The 25634-nt window shown below is 33.5% G+C and overlaps 1 protein-coding gene across 1 annotated transcript in view; it reads right to left on the bottom strand.

Moving 5' to 3' along the window:
* LOC143233845 (uncharacterized) overlaps nucleotides 1-25634 on the bottom strand; it is a 78856-nt gene that overhangs the window by 25819 nt on the left and 27403 nt on the right. The window contains exons 3-6 of the mRNA XM_076470622.1: nucleotides 20147-20288; nucleotides 11745-11895; nucleotides 6588-6681; nucleotides 5888-5954 (exon numbers count right to left, since the gene is read on the bottom strand). Of these exons, the coding sequence (XP_076326737.1) occupies nucleotides 5888-5954; nucleotides 6588-6681; nucleotides 11745-11895; nucleotides 20147-20288 (454 nt within the window). The remainder of the gene's footprint in view (nucleotides 1-5887; nucleotides 5955-6587; nucleotides 6682-11744; nucleotides 11896-20146; nucleotides 20289-25634) is intronic.

The following is a 25634-nucleotide window of genomic DNA, read 5'->3' on the forward strand; positions in this document are numbered from 1 at the left end:
AATCAGTAATGTACAAGGTTGATGTCCTCTATGATAAAACACACCTTGATGTGTGTGACTAGCATGTGAGATAAGATCAGTAATGTACAAGGTTGATGTCCTCTATCAGAACACACACCTTGATGTGTGTGACTAGCATGTGAGATAAGATCAGTAATGTACAAGGTTGATGTCCTCTATGATAACACACACCTTGATGTGTGTGACTAGCATGTGAGATAAGATCAGTAATGTACAAGGTTGATGTCCTCTATCAGAACACACACCTTGATGTGTGTGACTAGCATGTGAGATCAGTAATGTACAAGGTTGATGTCCTCTATCAGAACACACAACTTGATGTGTGTGACTAGCATGTGAGATAAGATCAGTAATGTACAAGGTTGATGTCCTCTATCAGAACACACACCTTGATGTGTGTGACTAGCATGTGAGATCAGTAATGTACAAGGTTGATGTCCTCTATCAGAACACACACCTTGATGTGTGTGACTAGCATGTGAGATCAGTAATGTACAAGGTTGATGTCCTCTATCAGAACACACACCTTGATGTGTGTGACTAGCATGTGAGATCAGTAATGTACAAGGTTGATGTCCTCTATGATAGAACACACCTTGATGTGTGTGACTAGCATGTGAGATAAGATCAGTAATGTACAAGGTTGATGTCCTCTATCAGAACACACAACTTGATGTGTGTGACTAGCATGTGAGATCAGTAATGTACAAGGTTGATGTCCTCTATCAGAACACACACCTTGATGTGTGTGACTAGCATGTGAGATCAGTAATGTACAAGGTTGATGTCCTCTATGATAAAACACACCTTGATGTGTGTGACTAGCATGTGAGATAAGATCAGTAATGTACAAGGTTGATGTCCTCTATGATAACACACACCTTGATGTGTGTGACTAGCATGTGAGATAAGATCAGTAATGTACAAGGTTGATGTCCTCTATGATAACACACACCTTGATGTGTGTGACTAGCATGTGAGATAAGATCAGTAATGTACAAGGTTGATGTCCTCTATCAGAACACACACCTTGATGTGTGTGACTAGCATGTGAGATAAGATCAGTAATGTACAAGGTTGATGTCCTCTATCAGAACACACACCTTGATGTGTGTGACTAGCATGTGAGATCAGTAATGTACAAGGTTGATGTCCTCTATCAGAACACACAACTTGATGTGTGTGACTAGCATGTGAGATCAGTAATGTACAAGGTTGATGTCCTCTATCAGAACACACACCTTGATGTGTGTGACTAGCATGTGAGATCAGTAATGTACAAGGTTGATGTCCTCTATGATAACACACACCTTGATGTGTGTGACTAGCATGTGAGATCAGTAATGTACAAGGTTGATGTCCTCTATGATAACACACACCTTGATGTGTGTGACTAGCATGTGAGATAAGATCAGTAATGTACAAGGTTGATGTCCTCTATGATAACACACACCTTGATGTGTGTGACTAGCATGTGAGATAAGATCAGTAATGTACAAGGTTGATGTCCTCTATCAGAACATACACCTTGATGTGTGTGACTAGCATGTGAGATAAGATCAGTAATGTACAAGGTTGATGTCCTCTATCAGAACACACACCTTGATGTGTGTGACTAGCATGTGAGATAAGATCAGTAATGTACAAGGTTGATGTCCTCTATCAGAACACACAACTTGATGTGTGTGACTAGCATGTGAGATCAGTAATGTACAAGGTTGATGTCCTCTATCAGAACACACACCTTGATGTGTGTGACTAGCATGTGAGATAAGATCAGTAATGTACAAGGTTGATGTCCTCTATCAGAACATACACCTTGATGTGTGTGACTAGCATGTGAGATAAGATCAGTAATGTACAAGGTTGATGTCCTCTATCAGAACACACACCTTGATGTGTGTGACTAGCATGTGAGATAAGATCAGTAATGTAAAAAGTTGATGTCCTCTATCAGAACACACAACTTGATGTGTGTGACTAGCATGTGAGATCAGTAATGTACAAGGTTGATGTCCTCTATCAGAACACACACCTTGATGTGTGTGACTAGCATGTGAGATCAGTAATGTACAAGGTTGATGTCCTCTATCGGAACATACACCTCGATGTGTGTGACTAGCATGTGAGATAAGATCAGTAATGTACAAGGTTGATGTCCTCTATCAGAACACACACCTTGATGTGTGTGACTAGCATGTGAGATCAGTAATGTACAAGGTTGATGTCCTCTATCAGAACACACACCTTGATGTGTGTGACTAGCATGTGAGATCAGTAATGTACAAGGTTGATGTCCTCTATCAGAACACACACCTTGATGTGTGTGACTAGCATGTGAGATCAGTAATGTACAAGGTTGATGTCCTCTATGATAAAACACACCTTGATGTGTGTGACTAGCATGTGAGATAAGATCAGTAATGTACAAGGTTGATGTCCTCTATGATAACACACACCTTGATGTGTGTGACTAGCATGTGAGATAAGATCAGTAATGTACAAGGTTGATGTCCTCTATCAGAACACACACCTTGATGTGTGTGACTAGCATGTGAGATCAGTAATGTACAAGGTTGATGTCCTCTATCAGAACACACACCTTGATGTGTGTGACTAGCATGTGAGATCAGTAATGTACAAGGTTGATGTCCTCTATCAGAACACACAACTTGATGTGTGTGACTAGCATGTGAGATCAGTAATGTACAAGGTTGATGTCCTCTATCAGAACACACACCTTGATGTGTGTGACTAGCATGTGAGATAAGATCAGTAATGTACAAGGTTGATGTCCTCTATCAGAACACACAACTTGATGTGTGTGACTAGCATGTGAGATCAGTAATGTACAAGGTTGATGTCCTCTATCAGAACACACACCTTGATGTGTGTGACTAGCATGTGAGATCAGTAATGTACAAGGTTGATGTCCTCTATGATAAAACACACCTTGATGTGTGTGACTAGCATGTGAGATAAGATCAGTAATGTACAAGGTTGATGTCTTCTATCAGAACACACACCTTGATGTGTGTGACTAGCATGTGAGATAAGATCAGTAATGTACAAGGTTGATGTCCTCTATGATAACACACACCTTGATGTGTGTGACTAGCATGTGAGATAAGATCAGTAATGTACAAGGTTGATGTCCTCTATCAGAACACACACCTTGATGTGTGTGACTAGCATGTGAGATCAGTAATGTACAAGGTTGATGTCCTCTATGATAAAACACACCTTGATGTGTGTGACTAGCATGTGAGATAAGATCAGTAATGTACAAGGTTGATGTCCTCTATGATAACACACACCTTGATGTGTGTGACTAGCATGTGAGATAAGATCAGTAATGTACAAGGTTGATGTCCTCTATGATAACACACACCTTGATGTGTGTGACTAGCATGTGAGATAAGATCAGTAATGTACAAGGTTGATGTCCTCCATCAGAACACACACCTTGATGTGTGTGACTAGCATGTGAGATAAGATCAGTAATGTACAAGGTTGATGTCCTCTATCAGAACACACACCTTGATGTGTGTGACTAGCATGTGAGATCAGTAATGTACAAGGTTGATGTCCTCTATCAGAACACACAACTTGATGTGTGTGACTAGCATGTGAGATCAGTAATGTACAAGGTTGATGTCCTCTATCAGAACACACACCTTGATGTGTGTGACTAGCATGTGAGATAAGATCAGTAATGTACAAGGTTGATGTCCTCTATCAGAACACACAACTTGATGTGTGTGACTAGCATGTGAGATCAGTAATGTACAAGGTTGATGTCCTCTATCAGAACACACACCTTGATGTGTGTGACTAGCATGTGAGATCAGTAATGTACAAGGTTGATGTCCTCTATGATAAAACACACCTTGATGTGTGTGACTAGCATGTGAGATAAGATCAGTAATGTACAAGGTTGATGTCCTCTATGATAACACACACCTTGATGTGTGTGACTAGCATGTGAGATAAGATCAGTAATGTACAAGGTTGATGTCCTCTATCAGAACACACACCTTGATGTGTGTGACTAGCATGTGAGATCAGTAATGTACAAGGTTGATGTCCTCTATGATAAAACACACCTTGATGTGTGTGACTAGCATGTGAGATAAGATCAGTAATGTACAAGGTTGATGTCCTCTATGATAACACACACCTTGATGTGTGTGACTAGCATGTGAGATAAGATCAGTAATGTACAAGGTTGATGTCCTCTATCAGAACACACACCTTGATGTGTGTGACTAGCATGTGAGATCAGTAATGTACAAGGTTGATGTCCTCTATCGGAACATACACCTCGATGTGTGTGACTAGCATGTGAGATAAGATCAGTAATGTACAAGGTTGATGTCCTCTATGATAACACACACCTTGATGTGTGTGACTAGCATGTGAGATAAGATCAGTAATGTACAAGGTTGATGTCCTCTATCAGAACACACACCTTGATGTGTGTGACTAGCATGTGAGATCAGTAATGTACAAGGTTGATGTCCTCTATCGGAACATACACCTCGATGTGTGTGACTAGCATGTGAGATAAGATCAGTAATGTACAAGGTTGATGTCCTCTATGATAACACACACCTTGATGTGTGTGACTAGCATGTGAGATAAGATCAGTAATGTACAAGGTTGATGTCCTCTATCAGAACACACACCTTGATGTGTGTGACTAGCATGTGAGATCAGTAATGTACAAGGTTGATGTCTTCTATCAGAACACACACCTTGATGTGTGTGACTAGCATGTGAGATAAGATCAGTAATGTACAAGGTTGATGTCCTCTATGATAACACACACCTTGATGTGTGTGACTAGCATGTGAGATAAGATCAGTAATGTACAAGGTTGATGTCCTCTATCAGAACACACACCTTGATGTGTGTGACTAGCATGTGAGATCAGTAATGTACAAGGTTGATGTCTTCTATCAGAACACACACCTTGATGTGTGTGACTAGCATGTGAGATAAGATCAGTAATGTACAAGGTTGATGTCCTCTATCAGAACACACACCTTGATGTGTGTGACTAGCATGTGAGATAAGATCAGTAATGTACAAGGTTGATGTCTTCTATCAGAACACACACCTTGATGTGTGTGACTAGCATGTGAGATCAGTAATGTACAAGGTTGATGTCCTCTATCAGAACACACAACTTGATATGTGTGACTAGCATGTGAGATAAGATCAGTAATGTACAAGGTTGATGTCCTCTATCAGAACACACACCTTGATGTGTGTGACTAGCATGTGAGATAAGATCAGTAATGTACAACGTTGATGTCCTCTATCAGAACACACAACTTGATGTGTGTGACTAGCATGTGAGATAAGATCAGTAATGTACAAGGTTGATGTCCTCTATCAGAACACACAACTTGATGTTTGTGACTAGCATGTGAGATAAACATAGGAGTGTGTATAACCTACTTATTTAAAGAAAACTGAAATTAGGAGTTTGTATAACCTACCAGATTATAAACAACTGACCCTGATATTTGTGTATAACCTAATTATTTAAAGAGCACTGAATCCAGGGTATTTATAAACATGTGCTACATCTACATACTTGTTTCACTGAAGACATTAAGATCTTCTTCCTTTTGTCTGCGAGTTTTTTCTTGTTTTTCCAAATAAAATTCACTTTCAAGTTCCCCTTTCTCAAACTTTTCCTTGATGCTAATGGTTTTTACATCACTCACTATATCAATTAACTCAGTTTTTGATGTCAAGTTATTCTTGGTTTCCTTACATGCACGTTCATATACTGCACGCTTGGACTCTGCTTCCCTTAGTTTCAACTGGTCATCTTTTGTACCCTCACCCTTACCTTCGTCCTTTCCAATATTCTCACTTTCCCACTCAGACTTCAAATGAGACGTTTCCTCAGATTTTGCCTGGATAAATAAATACATCAATTACTCTAAAAATTAAAATTGTAACTAAATAAATAGGACTGAATGTTTTTTGCATTTTGAATAATTAACTCTGATATACATAGAACTAAACTGAAAAAGCTAGTGTAATTGTACTAATTACACTAATTCACATATTACTACATATTAAGTACATACATATATTGCCCCAAATTTTCAAAGTGTTTCAATTTTTACAAAATACCCTTTCCTTTTTCTAAATCCATTCCTTGCTGTTCACATGTTCACTTAATGTAATTTAGTAGAGCTAATATTCTTGGGACAGTATTTTGATTAAATATGTATTATCTCCATATATTAAAGCTATTTTACTTAAAGTAATTATACTTTCAAACAAATATAACAAATACTGTCAAATGAAGTTACTTTTATCCACATAACTTTGTTATTCTTTCTTAATGAAAGTGATTTTAAGATAATCTAACATAGCCATTACATTTAGCTCTCCAGTTTTATACACCTAACAGTCACACAGTTTGAAATATGAAGCAATTTATGGCTCATGTTATACAGAAAAGGTCATACAGTTTCAAGCTATATCAACCCCATGAGATAATCTTTATGTATTAGAAACAGCTTAATGAAGAACATTACCTGTTCTTGCATACTTTTCTTACTTACTTCTGGAGTACTGTCACTTCTAGAATCTAATTTTCCTTCTTCTCCAGCAGAAATAACGGATGGATCCCTAAGAGAAATGTTCAGCTAACTGAAGGTTAAACAAATTCCTGAATTTATAAGAATTGTCACTGCATTATGTTGTTTTAATCAGTAACCTCAGGTAAATATATATGTATTAAGATATCAACAAATACAAAAGGAGAAATCTGATGAAAGACAGAAATCATGTTAGACATTACAAAACTTCATATATTCTTTTGTAATTATAAATTTATTGAGTTCCCTTTTAACATTACCTGCTCCTCTGAACTGTAATGTACAAATAGGAAACATAATTATTGGTTTGAAATAACATCGGTATGTTAAAACGTTATCACCGTTTTCCATAAAACCAACCAACCTCCAAACAATTTTTAGTCCTAGCAATAATGTTAGTTGGCAAATTGTAATATGTGCTCTACCATTAAAGTGTTTTTCTAGTTTAATGCATCAAGTCACATGTGCACCTGTTCACGTCACTTTGAATGCAGAAAGATAATAGATTTTTAACTTCAAGTATTTCCTGGGAGATATGAAACTTTAGGGTAAATTATGAAGAAAATTCCATAATGAACTTATTATATGATAAAACTTCTTGTCTTAGGGAAGTATTACATACACTTTCCACCTGACACTACATTAAGTTTACACCTACTGCAGATATGACCTTCTTTCTTCAAATTTAAATCACCCTAGAAAAAATAGTTCAAGATATTTGCATTTTGAATAAGGGTTTTTCTAGATAATTGTCCTGTAGTTTTTACATTATAAAACATTTTCATACTGAAAACTTGATTTGTAGAAGGGAACTCAGGAGAAATATAAATTAGATGTGTCATATTTTAGAAATCTGTGTTCTGAAAATGTATATTCTACAAAACACGAGCCTCAGTTTCAAAGTAGATCATGTTTACGTTTCTGTACCAACATATTACATAAAGTTTATTAGTCAGTATACTGTGTCTCAGTTTCTGTACTAACATTGTTCATCTAGTTTATCAGTCAGTAAACTGTGTTTCAGTTTCTGTACAAACATTTTACATCATGTTTATCAGTAAATATCCAGTGTTTTAGTTTCTGTACCACATTTTACATCATGTTTATCAGTAAATATCCAGTGTTTTAGTTTCTGTACCACATTTTACATCATGTTTATCAGTAAATATCCAGTGTTTTAGTTTCTGTACCAACATTTTACATCTAGTTTATAAGTAAATATACTGTGTTTCAGTTTCTGTACCAAAATTGTTTATCTATTTTATCAGCCAGTAGACTGTGTTTCAGTTTGTGTGTCAACATTTTACATCTATTTTATCAGCCAGTAGATTGTTTGAGTTTCTCAACAAACATTTTACATCTATTTTATCAGACAGTAGAGTGTGTTTCAGTTTCTGTACCAACATTTTGCATCACATTTATCAGACAGTAGATTGTGTTTCAGTTTCTGTACCAACATTTTGCATCACATTTATCAGTCTGTGTTTTAGTTTCTGAACTAAAATTTTACATCTAGTTTATCAATCAGTTAACTTGGTATCAGTTTCTCTACCAACATGGTTCAAGTTTATAAATTGGTTGGTTTGGTGTTTTATGACACTAGGCCTATCTGCACCAAACATCTGATAAATAAAATGTTAAAAGAAAATTTAGTAAAATTCATAAAAGGAAATTAAGATAAAACAAAACAAAGTTTTAAATTAAAATAAAGCAAAACAAAGTTTTAAATTAAGATAAAACAAAAAGTTTTAAATTAAGATAAAATAAAACAAAGTTTTAAAAAAAAACAAATAAATAGAATAAAACCAATGTTTACATCTAATCTACAACGTTAAGAGAAAAACTACAGTAATTCAAGTTGTAAAGGACTTTCTGTAGCTTAACTGTAATTATCATAACTCACCAGGAAGACTAACAGGTAAGTACAAAAATCATCGTCAGTCACCTAAAGTTGGCTTTTCCAGTCTTGGTTTCGAGTTATTTGACGTTATGGCCATTTTTAAAAAAGGAAAATAAGAAAAAAATGTTTTAAAAGACTTGAAGCAAAATTATAATAATAACTCTCCAGGATGACTAATGGGTAGTTCAAACAGCAGCGTTTGTCACCTGAAGCTGGCCTTTCCAGTCTTGGTTTCGAGTTATTTGACGTTATGGCCATTTTTAAAAAAGGAAAATAAGAAAAAAATGTTTTAAAAGACTTGAAGCAAAATTATAATAATAACTCTCCAGGATGACTAATGGGTAGTTCAAACAGCAGCGTTTGTCACCTGAAGCTGGCCTTTCCAGTCTTGGTTTCGAGTTATTTAATGTTACGGCCAGTTTCTAATTTCAAATCAAACTAGAGAGACTGTGATTCTTAAAGGGAACCACAATAAAAAAGGTGTAATGTATAAATTAAAAAACTTAAATGGCATTAAAAAGATTAATGGCCTTTAAAAAACTAAAACCATTATCAAGGTGGGTAGTGTTACTATCACCAATAACACTGTCTCATGTTGTGGACAAACCCTGGGACAGAACATGTTTAAACTGGTGCCGTCATTAAGAGTCATAACTCACTGGTGCATCAGTTCCAGATAAAAGGAAACAATGAGTTAAAAACTGTGACCAATGTGTAGTCTATTTAGAACAACTTCCTCTTTCTGATCCTTATGGAAACAAGACGACCAAAGTCCAATATAGAGGTTTATTTGGAAAAGCTTGTTTTCACGTTGCTCACTCCAAGTTGACTGCCAACTGGCACAGAGCCAAGCCTTGAATACAGGACCATAGTCCATGTATGGAACAGGCACAGCAGTGATAGTGCCAGAGCAGATAGGTTTAGCTGTGGTGTCGGCAAGCTAGTTCTCGCAAATACCAACGTGGCCTGGTATCCAGAAAAACTGGATAGAAGTAGATGCTAAGGAGAAATGGGCCAGTCAGTTTTGAATATTGGCGAGAACAGGTTGTGAACCAATGTGAAGGGATTCCAGGGCCAGTAGTGAACAAAGCGAGTCAGTATAAATAGTGCAGTTTGAATACTGCTTAGCTTCTATGTAATCCAGGGAAAGAGAAATGGCATGCAGTTCAGCAGTAAACACAGAGGTTTTAGAGGGGATTCTGCACAAAACAACCAAACCACAACAAACCATGGCAGAATCCACACAGTCACCTGATTTCGAACCATCTGTATAAATAAAAATGGAAGGATAATTCAAAAGATGTTCAGCAAATAGCAGACAGTATTTCCAATCAGGAGTGTCTACTTTTCTCAGATGACTTGATGATAGGTCACAACTGAGGGCTGTAAGAAGCCATAGTGGAATGGGCTGACCAGTGGATACAGCAATATTAACCAAGGACAGACCCAATTCATCCAAATGTGACTGAATACGAAGGCCAAAAAAGAGCAATAGTAGACCGTCTGTTCTGAAAAAGTATGGCCCACCAAGGAAGGAAAATACAATTCCACGTGGGATACTTTAGTGAGGAACAAAGTTTCAAAGCACAGAGTAAAAACAGTTGCAAACGGCAGAGGTACAAAGAAGGTTCATGAGACTATGTATAAGCTCTGAACTGGGGAAGTGTGGGAAGCCTCAGTGCAGAGTTGAAGTCCTTGATGATGAATGTGGTCCAGCATCTTTAAGGCCGATGGTCTGGCAGAGCCATAGGCTAGTGATCTATAGTTGAGTTTCGATCGAATAAGAGCACGATATATCTTTAGCATAGAATGTCAATCCACTCCCAAAGTGGTGTAAGAGAGGACACGAAGGATGTTCAGTGCTCTTGTACATTTGACCTGTAGCTGCTTGATGTGTGGTATAAAGGTCAGCTTATGGTCAAAGATAAACCCCAAGAACTTTGTCTCAGGGACCACAGGCAGCACAACTTTGCCAATACAGAGTTCAGGATCAGGGTGAATACCCTGTTGGAAGCAAAAGTGCATGCAAACGAATTTAGAGAGAGAGAAGTTAAAGCCATTTGCTGTGATCCACTTCAGTAAATGATTGAGAGCAGTCTGTAGCTGCTGCTCAATGTACCTCATATTCAATGACTGACATGAGATGTGAAAGTCGTCGACATAGAGCCCATTTGCAACAGTGAGAGGAAGTTGTTCAGTGATGGCATTAATTTTTTTGTACTGAAAAGTGTAACACTCAGAAAACAGCCCTGAGGGATTCAAAGTTCCTGTAGAAAAGAATGGGAAAGTGTCGAACCCACACGAACTTGGAATCTCTTGTCCATGAAAAAAATTTTAATAAAAATGGGCAAATGGCCATGTAACCCATATATTTGGAGGTCTCGCAAAATGCCATACTTCCATGTTGTGTCATAAGCCTTCTAAATGTTAAAGAATGTTGAAACAAGATGTTGTCATTTAAGAAAGGCTTCTCTGACTGGTGTTTCGAGTCGAATCAGGTGGTTCATGGTGAAGCGCTGTCATCAGAACTCACACTGGGTGGATGGGAGGAGGTTGTTTGATTCGAGGAACGAAACAAGGACAGTTTGTAGTTGCCGCTCAATATATCTCATGTTCAACAACTGACAAGAGATGTGAAAGTCGTCAACATAGAGCCCGTTTTCAACAGTGAGAGGGAGTTGTTCAGTGATGGCATTTATCTTTGTACTGAAAAGTGTGACACTCAAAACACAGCCCTGAGGGACCCCAAGTTCCTGTACAAAATAACGGGGGAAAGTGTCAAATCCACACGAACATGGAATCTCTTGTCCTTTAAAAAAATTTTAATAAACATGGGTAAATGACCACATAACCCATATATATGGAGGTCTCACAAAATACCATACCTCCATGTTGTGTCGTAAGCCTTCTCAATGTCAAAGAATATTGAAACAAGATGTTGTTGTTTGAGAAAGGCTTCTCTGAATGATGTTTCAAGTCGAATTAGATGGTCCGTGGTGGAATGCTGTCGTTCCTGTTGTTGTTGTTAAGATGGCCACATAGAACATCAAACTGATGAAGACAATAGCATAAACTGATATTAATATTATATCATTATTATATGTTTATTTGCCTTGAAGTAATATGACGTTTCTTTGCTTTAACAACACAAGGATGGGAAAACAAGTTTAAATTATCAAATATTTTAATCTTACCTTTCTTCATGTGAAACAACACTCTCTACACTATGAAAGGAGTATTCATCTGCTGAAGATGAGAAATGAGTCTCTTCCTCCAGGAAATCATGAGATTTTGAATTACTCGAATCTGGCATCGGTGCTAAGTCTTCACTGACGTTAGTGTCAGCTGTTAAAAAAAACATTTGGTGTATTCTTTTGTAACTGTCACAGGTAAACTCAGATTACAAATAATGAATTAAATAATGTTAATTTGGACTCAAGAGGATTTTGATTAGATTTGATATATATTTATGTTTTAATTATCAATTAAACATTAACTCTGTTACACATGTGAAGATGTAATTTGCAGTTTAAAGACAACACAACTCAATCACTTCACTGATAAATCATTTCCACTAGTCAATAAACTAAATAAACATTACTGTTTGTGACCTGAAACAAAAGAGCTTGGACAGTTTATCTTTAAGCTCTTACTTTGGTATGATGTATCTAGGGGTACTTCCTTCTTCAAACCACCTCCCATTACTTAACAGATGATTTTTAAGGTTTTATTAAAATGAAGATTTCACTTTGAAGAAAGGAAAATATAAACTGATTTGTTACAGAACTTAACACAGTTTTACATTTTGGGGTTAAAACCTTTTAAAGTGGTCTGTTATTAATTTAACTGTGGTAAAATAATAATTTCTAATATACAACTATGTTCTCTATAACTTAGTTTGAATAAAGACACATCAACAGTCTTACCAAAAATCATACTATTAAGAAATTAAATTGGTACTTCATTTATATGACACTGACAGTTAAAAACATCCCAAAAATACACATATTTAAATGCTTTTATTCAACATGCTTGTTCACCCTTAACATTCTAATGGTGTATCTTAAACCATGATAGATTTATTGAGATCAAACGACAGTTTCCAGGATCAATTTTAAAAAATAAATAAGAAAAATATTCCTGAAATAAACAATTCAAATCAATGAAGATTAGAGAATACTGTAAGAAACTGTAACAGTGCTTTAATAACTTTGTAATAACATATGGTAACAATTACCATCTAATAGTGAAGACTAGAGGGCAATCACTAACTAATATATAAACAGAACATTTAACAAAAACATGCTTAACTGTCTTAGCTAGGTCTTGCTAACAGAAGGAGAGAGAGCATAACCAATTTTTGTATGGTAGATAAATTCACATGTTCCATAGCCATCCATATCTGATCATGTTGTATGACTGTCACAATAGCGTGTGGTTTAGACAAAGGAAGAGGGAAAACAACATGGGTGAAATGACATCTAAAACCTTCAATCAAAGCTGAATCTATGTGGAAATGAGGGTTCGGTTCTCAACAATTAAACGAAGACCTTTTCTTGAAGAATAAACATCTGTTAATATAAAACAAGTTACTCCATCAATTCTCAACCTACACTCTAGAATTTTCTGCACAGGGTAAATATTGTAAAAATCCTTAAACTTCTTTCAAACAAGCAAGATAAAAAATGTCTCCAACAAAGTTTTTATCCATCTTTGTGTCTTCAACTGAGCATTAGTGTTTCAAAGCAGCCTAATATAAATACTGGTATACTTCATTAAGCCTTAGGATATAAACCACAAGATGGTTTCATGTTCCATTCTGTGAATCAAAGGGAAGGTAGAGCATAAGGCTGTCTAAGAGAATAGACAACTCACACAGTTCTGCAAGAACAGAACCAACATGTCTACCATAAGAAGTAGAAGAGCAAAAGAAATGGCATCATCCTTCATGTGTAAGAATATTCCATTTAATATAATGACCTCTAGTGGAAGAAGAAAAAATGAAAAAGGTGGAGGAGTTAGAAACAACAAACTTTCACACACACAAATCACTATCAACAGCCAAGAAATGCCTAGAACTTTTACAACTAGTGATAACAGAATGATTGAAAAGACTCAACTACCCAATTACTGGTTCCAGTCGAGAATGATATCCATCATTAAGTAGAACAAGATCATATTTATTGATTGAAGTTTCAAGAACCTGACCAAGATTCTACAATCAATGATGGAGATTACAAATCAAATATTACACTAGTGTCAACATCTTGTACAAGTCAAGACAGTTACTTATGACAAATAATATCACGTGAAAAAAACAGAGTTCTGAGAAGTTAACCAAATTCCATAAAAAAAAACAGTTATATAAGAGCCCCTCTGTGTCAGAAAGATGTCCAAGTTTTGTATCAAGAGTTCTTAAACTCTCAGTACTTACTTTAAGATGGACAATAATATAGAAAAATTGACACCACCCTATAACTCACGTTCATCACAAGTATCCAAAAAACATTGTATAAGTGTTTTTCTTTTTATTATATACTAAATTTATAATAACCAATCAGCCATCTTTAAAATACATTTTTACTTCAAGTGGGTTTCTCAACATCATGAAAAGAAAACGTCAATGAGTAGGATTGTTTACTTCCTGAGTTTCAACAAAAATTGAATCCCTCGTAGGATTCTGATCATCAAAGACGTACTTTAGTCAGATGACAAAATTCAGAAAGGTCAGAGACAGGGATTTACTGAACAGCTTTTACAGATGTCTGACATAATAAAGCTTATTGCAACAAACGTATCAGTTAGAAAGATTGTTTTTATACAGACAAACAAAAAATTCAAATTTCTAGCTTTTATCATAATGTTACTTTGGAACAAAGTAGTAATATAATTTTCCAACCCGAGGAGTACGTTTATAGTTTTCAGGGCATATTTATAGTTAGATTAGTAAATTTGAAAAAAACAACAACAAACTATTCCAAACTTAAAACAAAATATTGTAGAATTACTATTTAATTATCGAAAGAATTTTTAAAAAGCAGATCGCTTGGTTGGTTGTTTAAAGTTAAGCACAAAGTTACACAATGGGCTCTCTGTGTCCTGCCCACTACAGGTATCGAAACCCGATTTCTAGCGTTGTACGTCCGTAGACATGCCGCTGTGCTAGTGAGGGGCAGCAGATAGCAAAATTAAAATGAAAAAGAAAATCCTAAAGTTAGGCCTAACTTAAACCTGAGCCTTCAAAATCACTACCACATAATTAAAATATTTTATCAAAATAAATAACGTGTGACAGAATAAAAAACGTGTGTTGTTAGTTTTAAAAATAAAGTTCTATATCTAATTATACTTTTCATAAGATATTAGTATCAGGCTCATATTCTTTCAAATTAAATCGTTATTTAGCTCTATCAGTATCGTATATTATTTTTTCTCATAAACAAAAATATCAATACATCCGTTATATCATTGGTTGAGAGATGTCATAAGATTTATAGCTTAAGAAAGTTCTAACCAATCAACAAAATATTACAATATTACGCATGTCCTGATCACATTTTGCCAGCATAGGCTTATAACGCCATGGCAAAGTACGTTAATAGTAATAAGCTATGCTATAAGCTGTAACATTTCGAAAGGAGGTTCATATATTTTTTTTGTAATTTCCAGAGAGAAGAAGAAACCAAAGGAGAAATGTTACTGACTTGTAAAAATGTTATTTGTAGTAAAGAACTTACTAAACACTCGTTTTTGAAGTGAGCTGTCAAAGCCTAGATAAGTGTGCTTCGTCCTAGCTAAGTGTACTATTAGTATTTACCGGCATTATAGGAAGTAGAATTTTAAAGTATAAATTTGCTTTAATATTATTTTTTAAATATCACTTTTATACGAAGATTACTTATATTTTCATGTTCACTCATTCTTATATAATATATTTCTCACAACGACAGACCTTATTATATTTGTACTACTATTAGGCCTAAAGTAACGGCCTAATATACGGGGTTTGAAGTTAAAAGTCATGGTTCATCTACTACAGTCTACACAATGAATTAATTAATCGAAGTATTATCCATAAACATATACATGACCTCAACAGAGAAAATTTCAGTGTTTTCTTTCCTCGTAGATCAAAAAACTGGTTAGTTCATTGTCGAATTATAAGAATGGCTTTTTAGTGCATAGCGTTATGTCTGCGCCAAAAACCGGGTTTCTATACTTGTGATGGACACATTACAGATAGCCCATTATATAGCTTTATGTTTAACTTCAAATTTTATCTAGGAATAAAAAAGTATCACTATAATACCTGATAGTCCATATCTCATTCTAAGACTTAGGACTAAACGCTTGTTTTATTTAAATAATTTAATTTTGGACTTACTCGCAACTCACTGGCTAAATATTCAATAAAAGCTGGCACAAAAAGTTTCTACGGGCAATATAGTTTAGAGGCGTTTTCTCCCAACAAGTTTCGTATGAAATTAATACCAACAACGCTGTTAGTGTTGATTCAAATGGAACCTCTACTCTAGTCACCTTTAGTAACAATTCCCATTGATTCAATAAATATTACAACAACAACACCATTGCATCTGAATCTTTCAAGAACTTCGAAGTTCGTAATTCAACTAGTTACCACCAGAGGGACAACTGTGTGTGTGTTTTTATAGCAAAGCCACATCGGGCTATCTGCTGAGACCACCGAAGGGAATCGAACACCTGATTTTAACGTTGTAAATCTGTAGGGACAATTGAATCTTGACATTTCTTTAATCGCATTCATGCTAAAATCGACAATATAAAATAAAAAAATATATGCACAAGGTCCAATTTTTCCAAAAATGAGTAAATTATTCTATTTCTCCTGAAAAACCTCCAAGGACACTGTCATCAAACCATCCAACAAAGATGGTGCTGTTTTTGTCTGATATAAAAACCTCTACATTCAAGCTAACAAACAACTAAATAATGCCAACTTCTACAAATTACAACCTCTATCCTATTTTCAGAACTTTATCATAAACAGTATCGAAACACCTATAAAATCTAATTACCTTCACCGTTCTGCCAAAATCTTGTACTTTAATAATCCAGAACTGCTCTCTTCTACATGTTACCACAAAAATATCAAACGCCTGTTGATACTTCACAACTGCCATCTTCTACATGTTACCACAAATATATCAAACGCCTGTTGATACTTCACAACTGCCATCTTCTACATGTTACCACAAATATATCAAACTCCTGTTGATACTCCACAACTGCCATCTTCTACATGTTACCACAAAAATATCAAACTCCTATTGATACTCCACAACTGCCATCTTCTACATGTTACCATAAATATATCAAACTCCTGTTCATACTCCACAACTGCCATCTTCTACATGTTACCATAAATGTATCAAACTCCTGTTGATACTCCACAACTGCCATCTTCTACATGTTACCACAAAACTATCAAACGCCTGTTGATACTCCACAACTGCCATCTTCTACATGTTACCACAAAACTATCAAACGCCTGTTGATACTCCACAACTGCCATCTTCTACATGTTACCACAAATATATCAAACTCCTGTTGATACTTCACAACTGCCATCTTCTACATGTTACCACAAAACTATCAAACGCCTGTTGATACTCCACAACTGCCATCTTCTACATGTTACCACAAATATATCAAACGCCTGTTGATACTTCACAACTACCATCTTCTACATGTTACCACAAAAATATCAAACGCCTGTTGATACTCCACAACTGCCATCTTCTACATGTTACCACAAAAATATCAAACGCCTGTTGATACTCCACAACTGCCATCTTCTACATGTTACCACAAAAATATCAAACGCCTGTTGATACTTCAGAACTGCCATCTTCTACATGTTACCACAAAAATATTAAACGCCTGTTGGCCAGGGCACCAAGTGGTCTTTATCTGTAACAACCTTACTGGACTGATATCCACTTAATATTCAAAGATTAAAATTCGAGGTATTTTTCAACATTCAGTTAACACACTCCATATATACGATAAAGACTGTATTAATTTTTTTTGGCCCAGCACGGCATGGTGGGTTAAGGCGTTCGGCTCGTAATCTGAGGGTAGCGAGTTCGAATCTCCGTCACACCAAACATGCTCGCCCTTTCAGCCGTGGGGCGTTATAATGTGACGGTCAATCCCACTATTCGTTGGTAAAAGAGTAGCCCTAGAGTTGGCGGTGGGTGGTGATGTCTTACAGTGCTGAATTATGGACGACTAGCGCAGATAACCATCGTGTAGCTTTGCGCGAAATTCAAAAACAAAACACTGTATGTTTAATAGGCAAAGTATTTTGACTGAAAGAACTTTCTCGGTATGTGGTTTGTCACTAGAGTAAAGGCAGATAAACAGAATTTGTTAAGCCTCATCAAAGACGTTATCAGGATAGTTTTGTCGTTGAAGAATATAATAGATGTGTTAATGCTCTAAACCTGGAGCCAACGTTGGCAGAGCTTAGACATATCAAACGTAGAAACTGTCCTTTAAGAATAGTGTGTTTGGAAGGGAAAAGTGCTTAAACAGGGATGTCTATAAGCAGTTTATAATGTACTCTCAGTGCCGGATTATCGTAGTAGCAAAAGCAGCACATGCTGCGGGCCCCGCATTTTCAAGGGCCCGCGCTGAATGCTTTCAAGCTATCAAAATGGGTTGGCCATCCCCAAATTCTATGTTGATAAAAATGGATTGTTCGTTTCGTTTATGCACTTTAAGCATGCTTCTCATATTGGCACCAAACAAAACCTTCTTGAGTTAGTTTTACCGTTTGATAATTGACAATTCTTTGAAATCTTGTTTTCCAACTGTAGAAATTGCCTTGTGCATCTAATTGTCACTCATGGTTACCAACTGCTATGGAGAACGCTCACTTTCAAAACTGAACTAAGGAGCACCATTGGTTAAACCAGATTGAACAATCTCATTCTAATGACCAATAAGCATGAAGTTCTGGGTGAAATAGATATTTCCAGTATGATCAACAAATTTGCTCAAGCTAAATCTAGAAAATATAACTTTTAAATTGTAGTTTTATTACTTTTGTCCTTTGATACTAATACCTACATGTAATACTATTACTGAAATGTCAGACATATTTGTGGTATTATCTGGCTGTATAGCAAATGAAAAAAATAAAATTATTTTACTATGTAAGTTAAAATCTATGTTTTAATATTTGTTTTTTGTTTTTTAATTCAAGGCCTTATTATAACATATGCTACGCATTAGCTTAATTCGGTCTTGTGTGCTCTCGTAATGTGTTAGTGCCACTGGTGAGCTATAAAAAGTTGACATTCTGTCTAGGTTTTCAGAAGCTAAACAATGGATGGTAAGTTTCAACATAGTGAGAGAAAACCTTGATTTCTTTGTGTGCAGTTGAAAGATCCAGAACGGTCAATTGAAGTGTGATGTCTGTTTTGGGAGGCGAAGATTGCTTCTTTGGTCGAGATATTTAAGTAAACATTCCATCGATTATAGAGACTGTAAGGGAGATGTAATCAATTGATGGGCAGTTGAACTTTAGAAAAGAACAAGAATTGTTGAACGAAAATTGTTTCGAAAGCACTTGATTTGAAACAGAAACCTTCCAGAAAGCAACTGTTTATAACAAGTGTAAATACAACTTGACATAACTTAGCAAACTGTCTGACATAATGAACATTCTGTCAGTGTTAATGAACTGAAAATAAATATTAATTGTTGTTATTATATCACCACGTTTCAGTATTAAACTCGTTAAAGATCAACCCGTCCTTCCATTTCAAAGACAGATTCGAGAGGTAAAAACTAAACTCAAGATAGATTTATATTCGTAGCCAACATTAACTAAACAACATTTTTATTTAAAAATAAATTGTGAATTTAAATATGTAGTTTACGTCTCTAATATTTCAAAACGAAAAGAAATATAGTTTAACACAGGAAAATATACGTTGTAGCTACTTTTATGTTCTAAGTTCCACTATGGGCTGTCTTCGTTTTGTCAAACTCAAGGCTCAGGCTTCGAATAATAGTGCCCCCCCCCGCTAGTTTAATGGTTAATCTACGGATTTACAACGCATAAACCAGGGGTTCGTTCCCCTCGTTTGACTCAGAAGATAGCCTGATGTGGTTTTGCTATAAGAAAAACACAAACACTCGAATAATAGCATTTTACGTCTACACTGAGCCATCTATACGTTTTTAAACCTCCACACAGTTTCAATAACTTCATACTTTGTTATCGGAAACTTATTTCAAACCACAAAGTATTGTTTAAGATCACTTCAAGAGTTATATTCTGACTGAGAAATATCTTAGAAAATAATCAATTAACGTGCCAGGACTGTGAATCAGAATGTTCCTGGTTCGCAACCAATTACCGAAAAGCTTCGCTCTGCACTTTCGAGTTATGGGTGTGGTATAAGAATGACTGTATATTCCAACTATTCATACAGACAAGAACAGCCCAAGGGATAGCGGTGGCTACTTTCTCTCTAATATCTGAAGATTTTTGGTTGTTTTTGGTAAATGTTAACCCTAATTTGGTGATGAGTAAACTCACTTTCTGGTGCCTCTTCGTTAGCTACAACAGCTCCTTTGGAAACGACGGGTGTCTCCATATTTCTTGTAAGGCACAGGTTTATTCTACAAATTGTACATACACCTCCAACTTCCACAATATTATCTAGACGTGTGAGGTCAAGCTGCTCCAAAACACACGTTATAAATCAACAGACACATAAAACTTACAATTCAATACGCCTAAACTGGTTGAACCGGCTCAAAGGGTAGGTATAACAAAGAAAACTAGGGCACACAACCGTTCGCTAATTTAATAAATTACTTTATTAACTTCTTGTGCAATTTATACTTTAAGTTTCCATGTGTAACTGATGTCATGTATAAACTTTAACTTTCTGTTATTTCTAACTTTAACTTTCTGTTATTTTTAACTTTAGCTTTGTTATTTCTAACTTTAGCTTTGTTATTTCTAACTTTAACTTTGTTATTTCTAACTTTAACTTTCTGTTATTTCTAACTTTAACTTTGTTATTTCTAACTTTAACTTTGTTATTTCTAACTTTAACTTTGTTATTTCTAACTTTAGCTTTCTGTTATTTCTAACTTTAACTTTGTTATTTCTAACTTTAGCTTTGTTATTTCTAACTTTAACTTTGTTATTTCTAACTTTAGCTTTGTTATTTCTAACTTTAGCTTTGTTATTTCTAACTTTAACTTTGTTATTTCTAACTTTAACTTTGTTATTTCTAACTTTAGCTTTGTTATTTCTAACTTTACCTTTGTTATTTCTAACTTTAACTTTGTTATTTCTAACTTTAACTTTCTGTTATTTCTAACTTTAACTTTGTTATTTCTAACTTTAACTTTGTTATTTCTAACTTTAGCTTTGTTATTTCTAACTTTAACTTTGTTATTTCTAACTTTAGCTTTGTTATTTCTAACTTTAGCTTTGTTATTTCTAACTTTAACTTTGTTATTTCTAACTTTAGCTTTGTTATTTCTAACTTTAACTTTCTGTTATTTCTAACTTTAACTTTGTTATTTCTAACTTTAACTTTCTGTTATTTCTAACTTTAACTTTGTTATTTCTAACTTTAACTTTCTGTTATTTCTAACTTTAACTTTCTGTTATTTCTAACTTTAACTTTCTGTTATTTCTAACTTTAACTTTGTTATTTCTAACTTTAACTTTGTTATTTCTAACTTTAACTTTGTTATTTCTAACTTTAACTTTGTTATTTCTAACTTTAACTTTGTTATTTCTAACTTTAACTTTGTTATTTCTAACTTTAACTTTCTGTTATTTCTAACTTTAACTTTGTTATTTCTAACTTTAACTTTGTTATTTCTAACTTTAACTTTGTTATTTCTAACTTTAGCTTTGTTATTTCTAACTTTAACTTTGTTATTTCTAACTTTAGCTTTGTTATTTCTAACTTTAACTTTGTTATTTCTAACTTTAACTTTCTGTTATTTCTAACTTTAACTTTGTTATTTCTAACTTTAACTTTCTGTTATTTCTAACTTTAACTTTCTGTTATTTCTAACTTTAACTTTGTTATTTCTAACTTTAACTTTGTTATTTCTAACTTTAACTTTGTTATTTCTAACTTTAACTTTGTTATTTCTAACTTTAACTTTGTTATTTCTAACTTTAACTTTCTGTTATTTCTAACTTTAACTTTGTTATTTCTAACTTTAGCTTTGTTATTTCTAACTTTAACTTTGTTATTTCTAACTTTAACTTTGTTATTTCTAACTTTAACTTTGTTATTTCTAACTTTAACTTTGTTATTTCTAACTTTAGCTTTGTTATTTCTAACTTTAACTTTGTTATTTCTAACTTTAGCTTTGTTATTTCTAACTTTAACTTTGTTATTTCTAACTTTAGCTTTGTTATTTCTAACTTTAACTTTGTTATTTCTAACTTTAACTTTCTGTTATTTCTAACTTTAACTTTGTTATTTCTAACTTTAACTTTCTGTTATTTCTAACTTTAACTTTGCTATTTCTAACTTTAACTTTCTGTTATTTCTAACTTTAACTTTCTGTTATTTCTAACTTTAACTTTGTTATTTCTAACTTTAACTTTGTTATTTCTAACTTTAACTTTGTTATTTCTAACTTTAACTTTCTGTTATTTCTAACTTTAACTTTCTGTTATTTCTAACTTTAACTTTGTTATTTCTAACTTTAGCTTTGTTATTTCTAACTTTAACTTTGTTATTTCTAACTTTAGCTTTGTTATTTCTAACTTTAGCTTTGTTATTTCTAACTTTAACTTTCTGTTATTTCTAACTTTAACTTTGTTATTTCTAACTTTAACTTTCTGTTATTTCTAACTTTAACTTTCTGTTATTTCTAACTTTAACTTTCTGTTATTTCTAACTTTAACTTTGTTATTTCTAACTTTAACTTTGTTATTTCTAACTTTAACTTTCTGTTATTTCTAACTTTAACTTTCTGTTATTTCTAACTTTAACTTTGTTATTTCTAACTTTAACTTTGTTATTTCTAACTTTAACTTTGTTATTTCTAACTTTAACTTTCTGTTATTTCTAACTTTAACTTTGTTATTTCTAACTTTAACTTTGTTATTTCTAACTTTAACTTTGTTATTTCTAACTTTAACTTTGTTATTTCTAACTTTAACTTTGTTATTTCTAACTTTAACTTTCTGTTATTTCTAACTTTAACTTTGTTATTTCTAACTTTAACTTTCTCTTATTTCTAACTTTAACTTTGTTATTTCTAACTTTAACTTTCTGTTATTTCTAACTTTAACTTTCTGTTATTTCTAACTTTAACTTTGTTATTTCTAACTTTAACTTTGTTATTTCTAACTTTAACTTTGTTATTTCTAACTTTAACTTTGTTATTTCTAACTTTAACTTTCTGTTATTTCTAACTTTAACTTTGTTATTTCTAACTTTAACTTTGTTATTTCTAACTTTAACTTTGTTATTTCTAACTTTAACTTTGTTATTTCTAACTTTAACTTTGTTATTTCTAACTTTAGCTTTGTTATTTCTAACTTTAACTTTGTTATTTCTAACTTTAGCTTTGTTATTTCTAACTTTAACTTTGTTATTTCTAACTTTAACTTTCTGTTATTTCTAACTTTAACTTTGTTATTTCTAACTTTAACTTTCTGTTATTTCTAACTTTAACTTTGTTATTTCTAACTTTAACTTTCTGTTATTTCTAACTTTAACTTTCTGTTATTTCTAACTTTAACTTTGTTATTTCTAACTTTAACTTTGTTATTTCTAACTTTAACTTTGTTATTTCTAACTTTAACTTTCTGTTATTTCTAACTTTAACTTTCTGTTATTTCTAACTTTAACTTTGTTATTTCTAACTTTAACTTTGTTATTTCTAACTTTAACTTTGTTATTTCTAACTTTAGCTTTGTTATTTCTAACTTTAACTTTGTTATTTCTAACTTTAACTTTGTTATTTCTAACTTTAACTTTCTGTTATTTCTAACTTTAACTTTGTTATTTCTAACTTTAATTTTCTGTTATTTCTAACTTTAACTTTGTTATTTCTAACTTTAACTTTCTGTTATTTCTAACTTTAACTTTCTGTTATTTCTAACTTTAACTTTGTTATTTCTAACTTTAACTTTGTTATTTCTAACTTTAGCTTTGTTATTTCTAACTTTAGCTTTGTTATTTCTAACTTTAGCTTTGTTATTTCTAACTTTAACTTTGTTATTTCTAGCTTTAACTTTGTTATTTCTAACTTTAACTTTGTTATTTCTAACTTTAACTTTCTGTTATTTCTAACTTTAACTTTGTTATTTCTAACTTTAACTTTGTTATTTCTAACTTTAGCTTTGTTATTTCTAACTTTAACTTTGTTATTTCTAACTTTAGCTTTGTTATTTCTAACTTTAGCTTTGTTATTTCTAACTTTAACTTTGTTATTTCTAACTTTAACTTTGTTATTTCTAACTTTAGCTTTGTTATTTCTAACATGTGTAGCAGAGAATACTTCCTTTCACTTTTTCTAAATAATTCGTTATTTTATTTTCTGTTATTTCTAACTGTTGTGGCACAAAATCTTTCGTTGTGCTTCCTCGAATAACTAAGCAATGAGCCCTCTGGTGACCTACTACAGAGTTAGACTTGTTTTGTCTGACAACTTTTAAGTATATATCGTAGTTTATTATAGAGTTAAATAAAGATTATCTGGGACGAGTGGACGTAACATTGTAATTACATAAAACGTATAAAATAAAGGTTTCCTTTAAATCGAATAAATTATTTATTTTAAATTTGTGTCTTTAGGGATGGAGAACGTTTCAAATCTAACGTAACTGTGACCTAATCATCTACGTGTATAGTGTAATTTGTAATCAATCTTGTATAACATGTAACAATCATTGTATATACACAAGTACAATGAAGTATTTGTTTGTTTATTATTAAGCACAAAACTACATAAAGGGCCATCTATCGAAACCTGGTTTCTAACGGTGAAGTTTGCAGACATACTGTTGTACCGCTGAGGGGCACAAGAAAAAAAAATACCTTGGACATTTTCACTCATACACGCACTACGAATACGCATTATGCATTTGATGTATATAAATGGTACGGCGTATTTTCCATTTTGCTTCTCGTACGTTTGTGAAATCAAAACGTAATTGTATATGTATATCCCACCGAACGTTGAAGGTCATTGAACTACACTATCACATGTTTACATGTTTAATTTATACTTATGAGTCGAGCGTTACCTGGTAGTTAAAATTCCAGGCTGTGAATCTAAATATCTTTCTTTTGCGTAACATGCAAGAGTAACAGCTATATCTCAGCATTAGATTATAATAACGGTGGGTATTTTTGATTGGCCATCTTTTGTCTTGTCTGTCAGTTTAAAATTAAGTACGGTTAACGCCATGTACAGCTTCGTATTAATAACCGTAACAACAAATTTCTGTCTTGTTTGGAAAACAGCGTACAAGAATGGAATAACAAAGTGTTTTAATTATAATTAGTACAAAACAAACAAACAAGAATACTGTAACCGATCCAAAGTACCAGTTTATTAATATAGGAACCGGTCTTTCTAATCTCTCACGAAAGGTCACGCTACCTGTTCCACAAACTATCCGTTCTAGTGGTGGCGTTTTGAAACAGGCTACATACACAGCAACCGCGCCCAAAAAATAACCAAATATTACGTATATTCTCTGTGCACGACATAAAGTGAAATAAATGTCTCGACCCAAGGACTTTCTTGATTAATTTACTAATATAACTACTTGGAAAGGGAGATAATAGTGAAACGATTTCCACTTGTTAGAAATTCCGAGAAATCAAACAATTAACTGGACGTAATAGGGTCAAGTGATATCTCATCTTGACCATGTCAAGGAACTTTCTGGAAAAACAGGATATTAAGAGAAATGCGTGGAGATGCAGACGTATCTAACCAATTCTTCCTGTTTTAGATTCACACAAACATGTACCATTTATTGAAGTACTTTTATTTCCCGGATAAGACGAGTATTTTCG

This window comes from Tachypleus tridentatus, chromosome 1, assembly GCF_004210375.1.
Source record: "Tachypleus tridentatus isolate NWPU-2018 chromosome 1, ASM421037v1, whole genome shotgun sequence".
In the NCBI taxonomy this organism is placed as follows: Eukaryota; Metazoa; Arthropoda; class Merostomata; order Xiphosura; family Limulidae; genus Tachypleus; species Tachypleus tridentatus.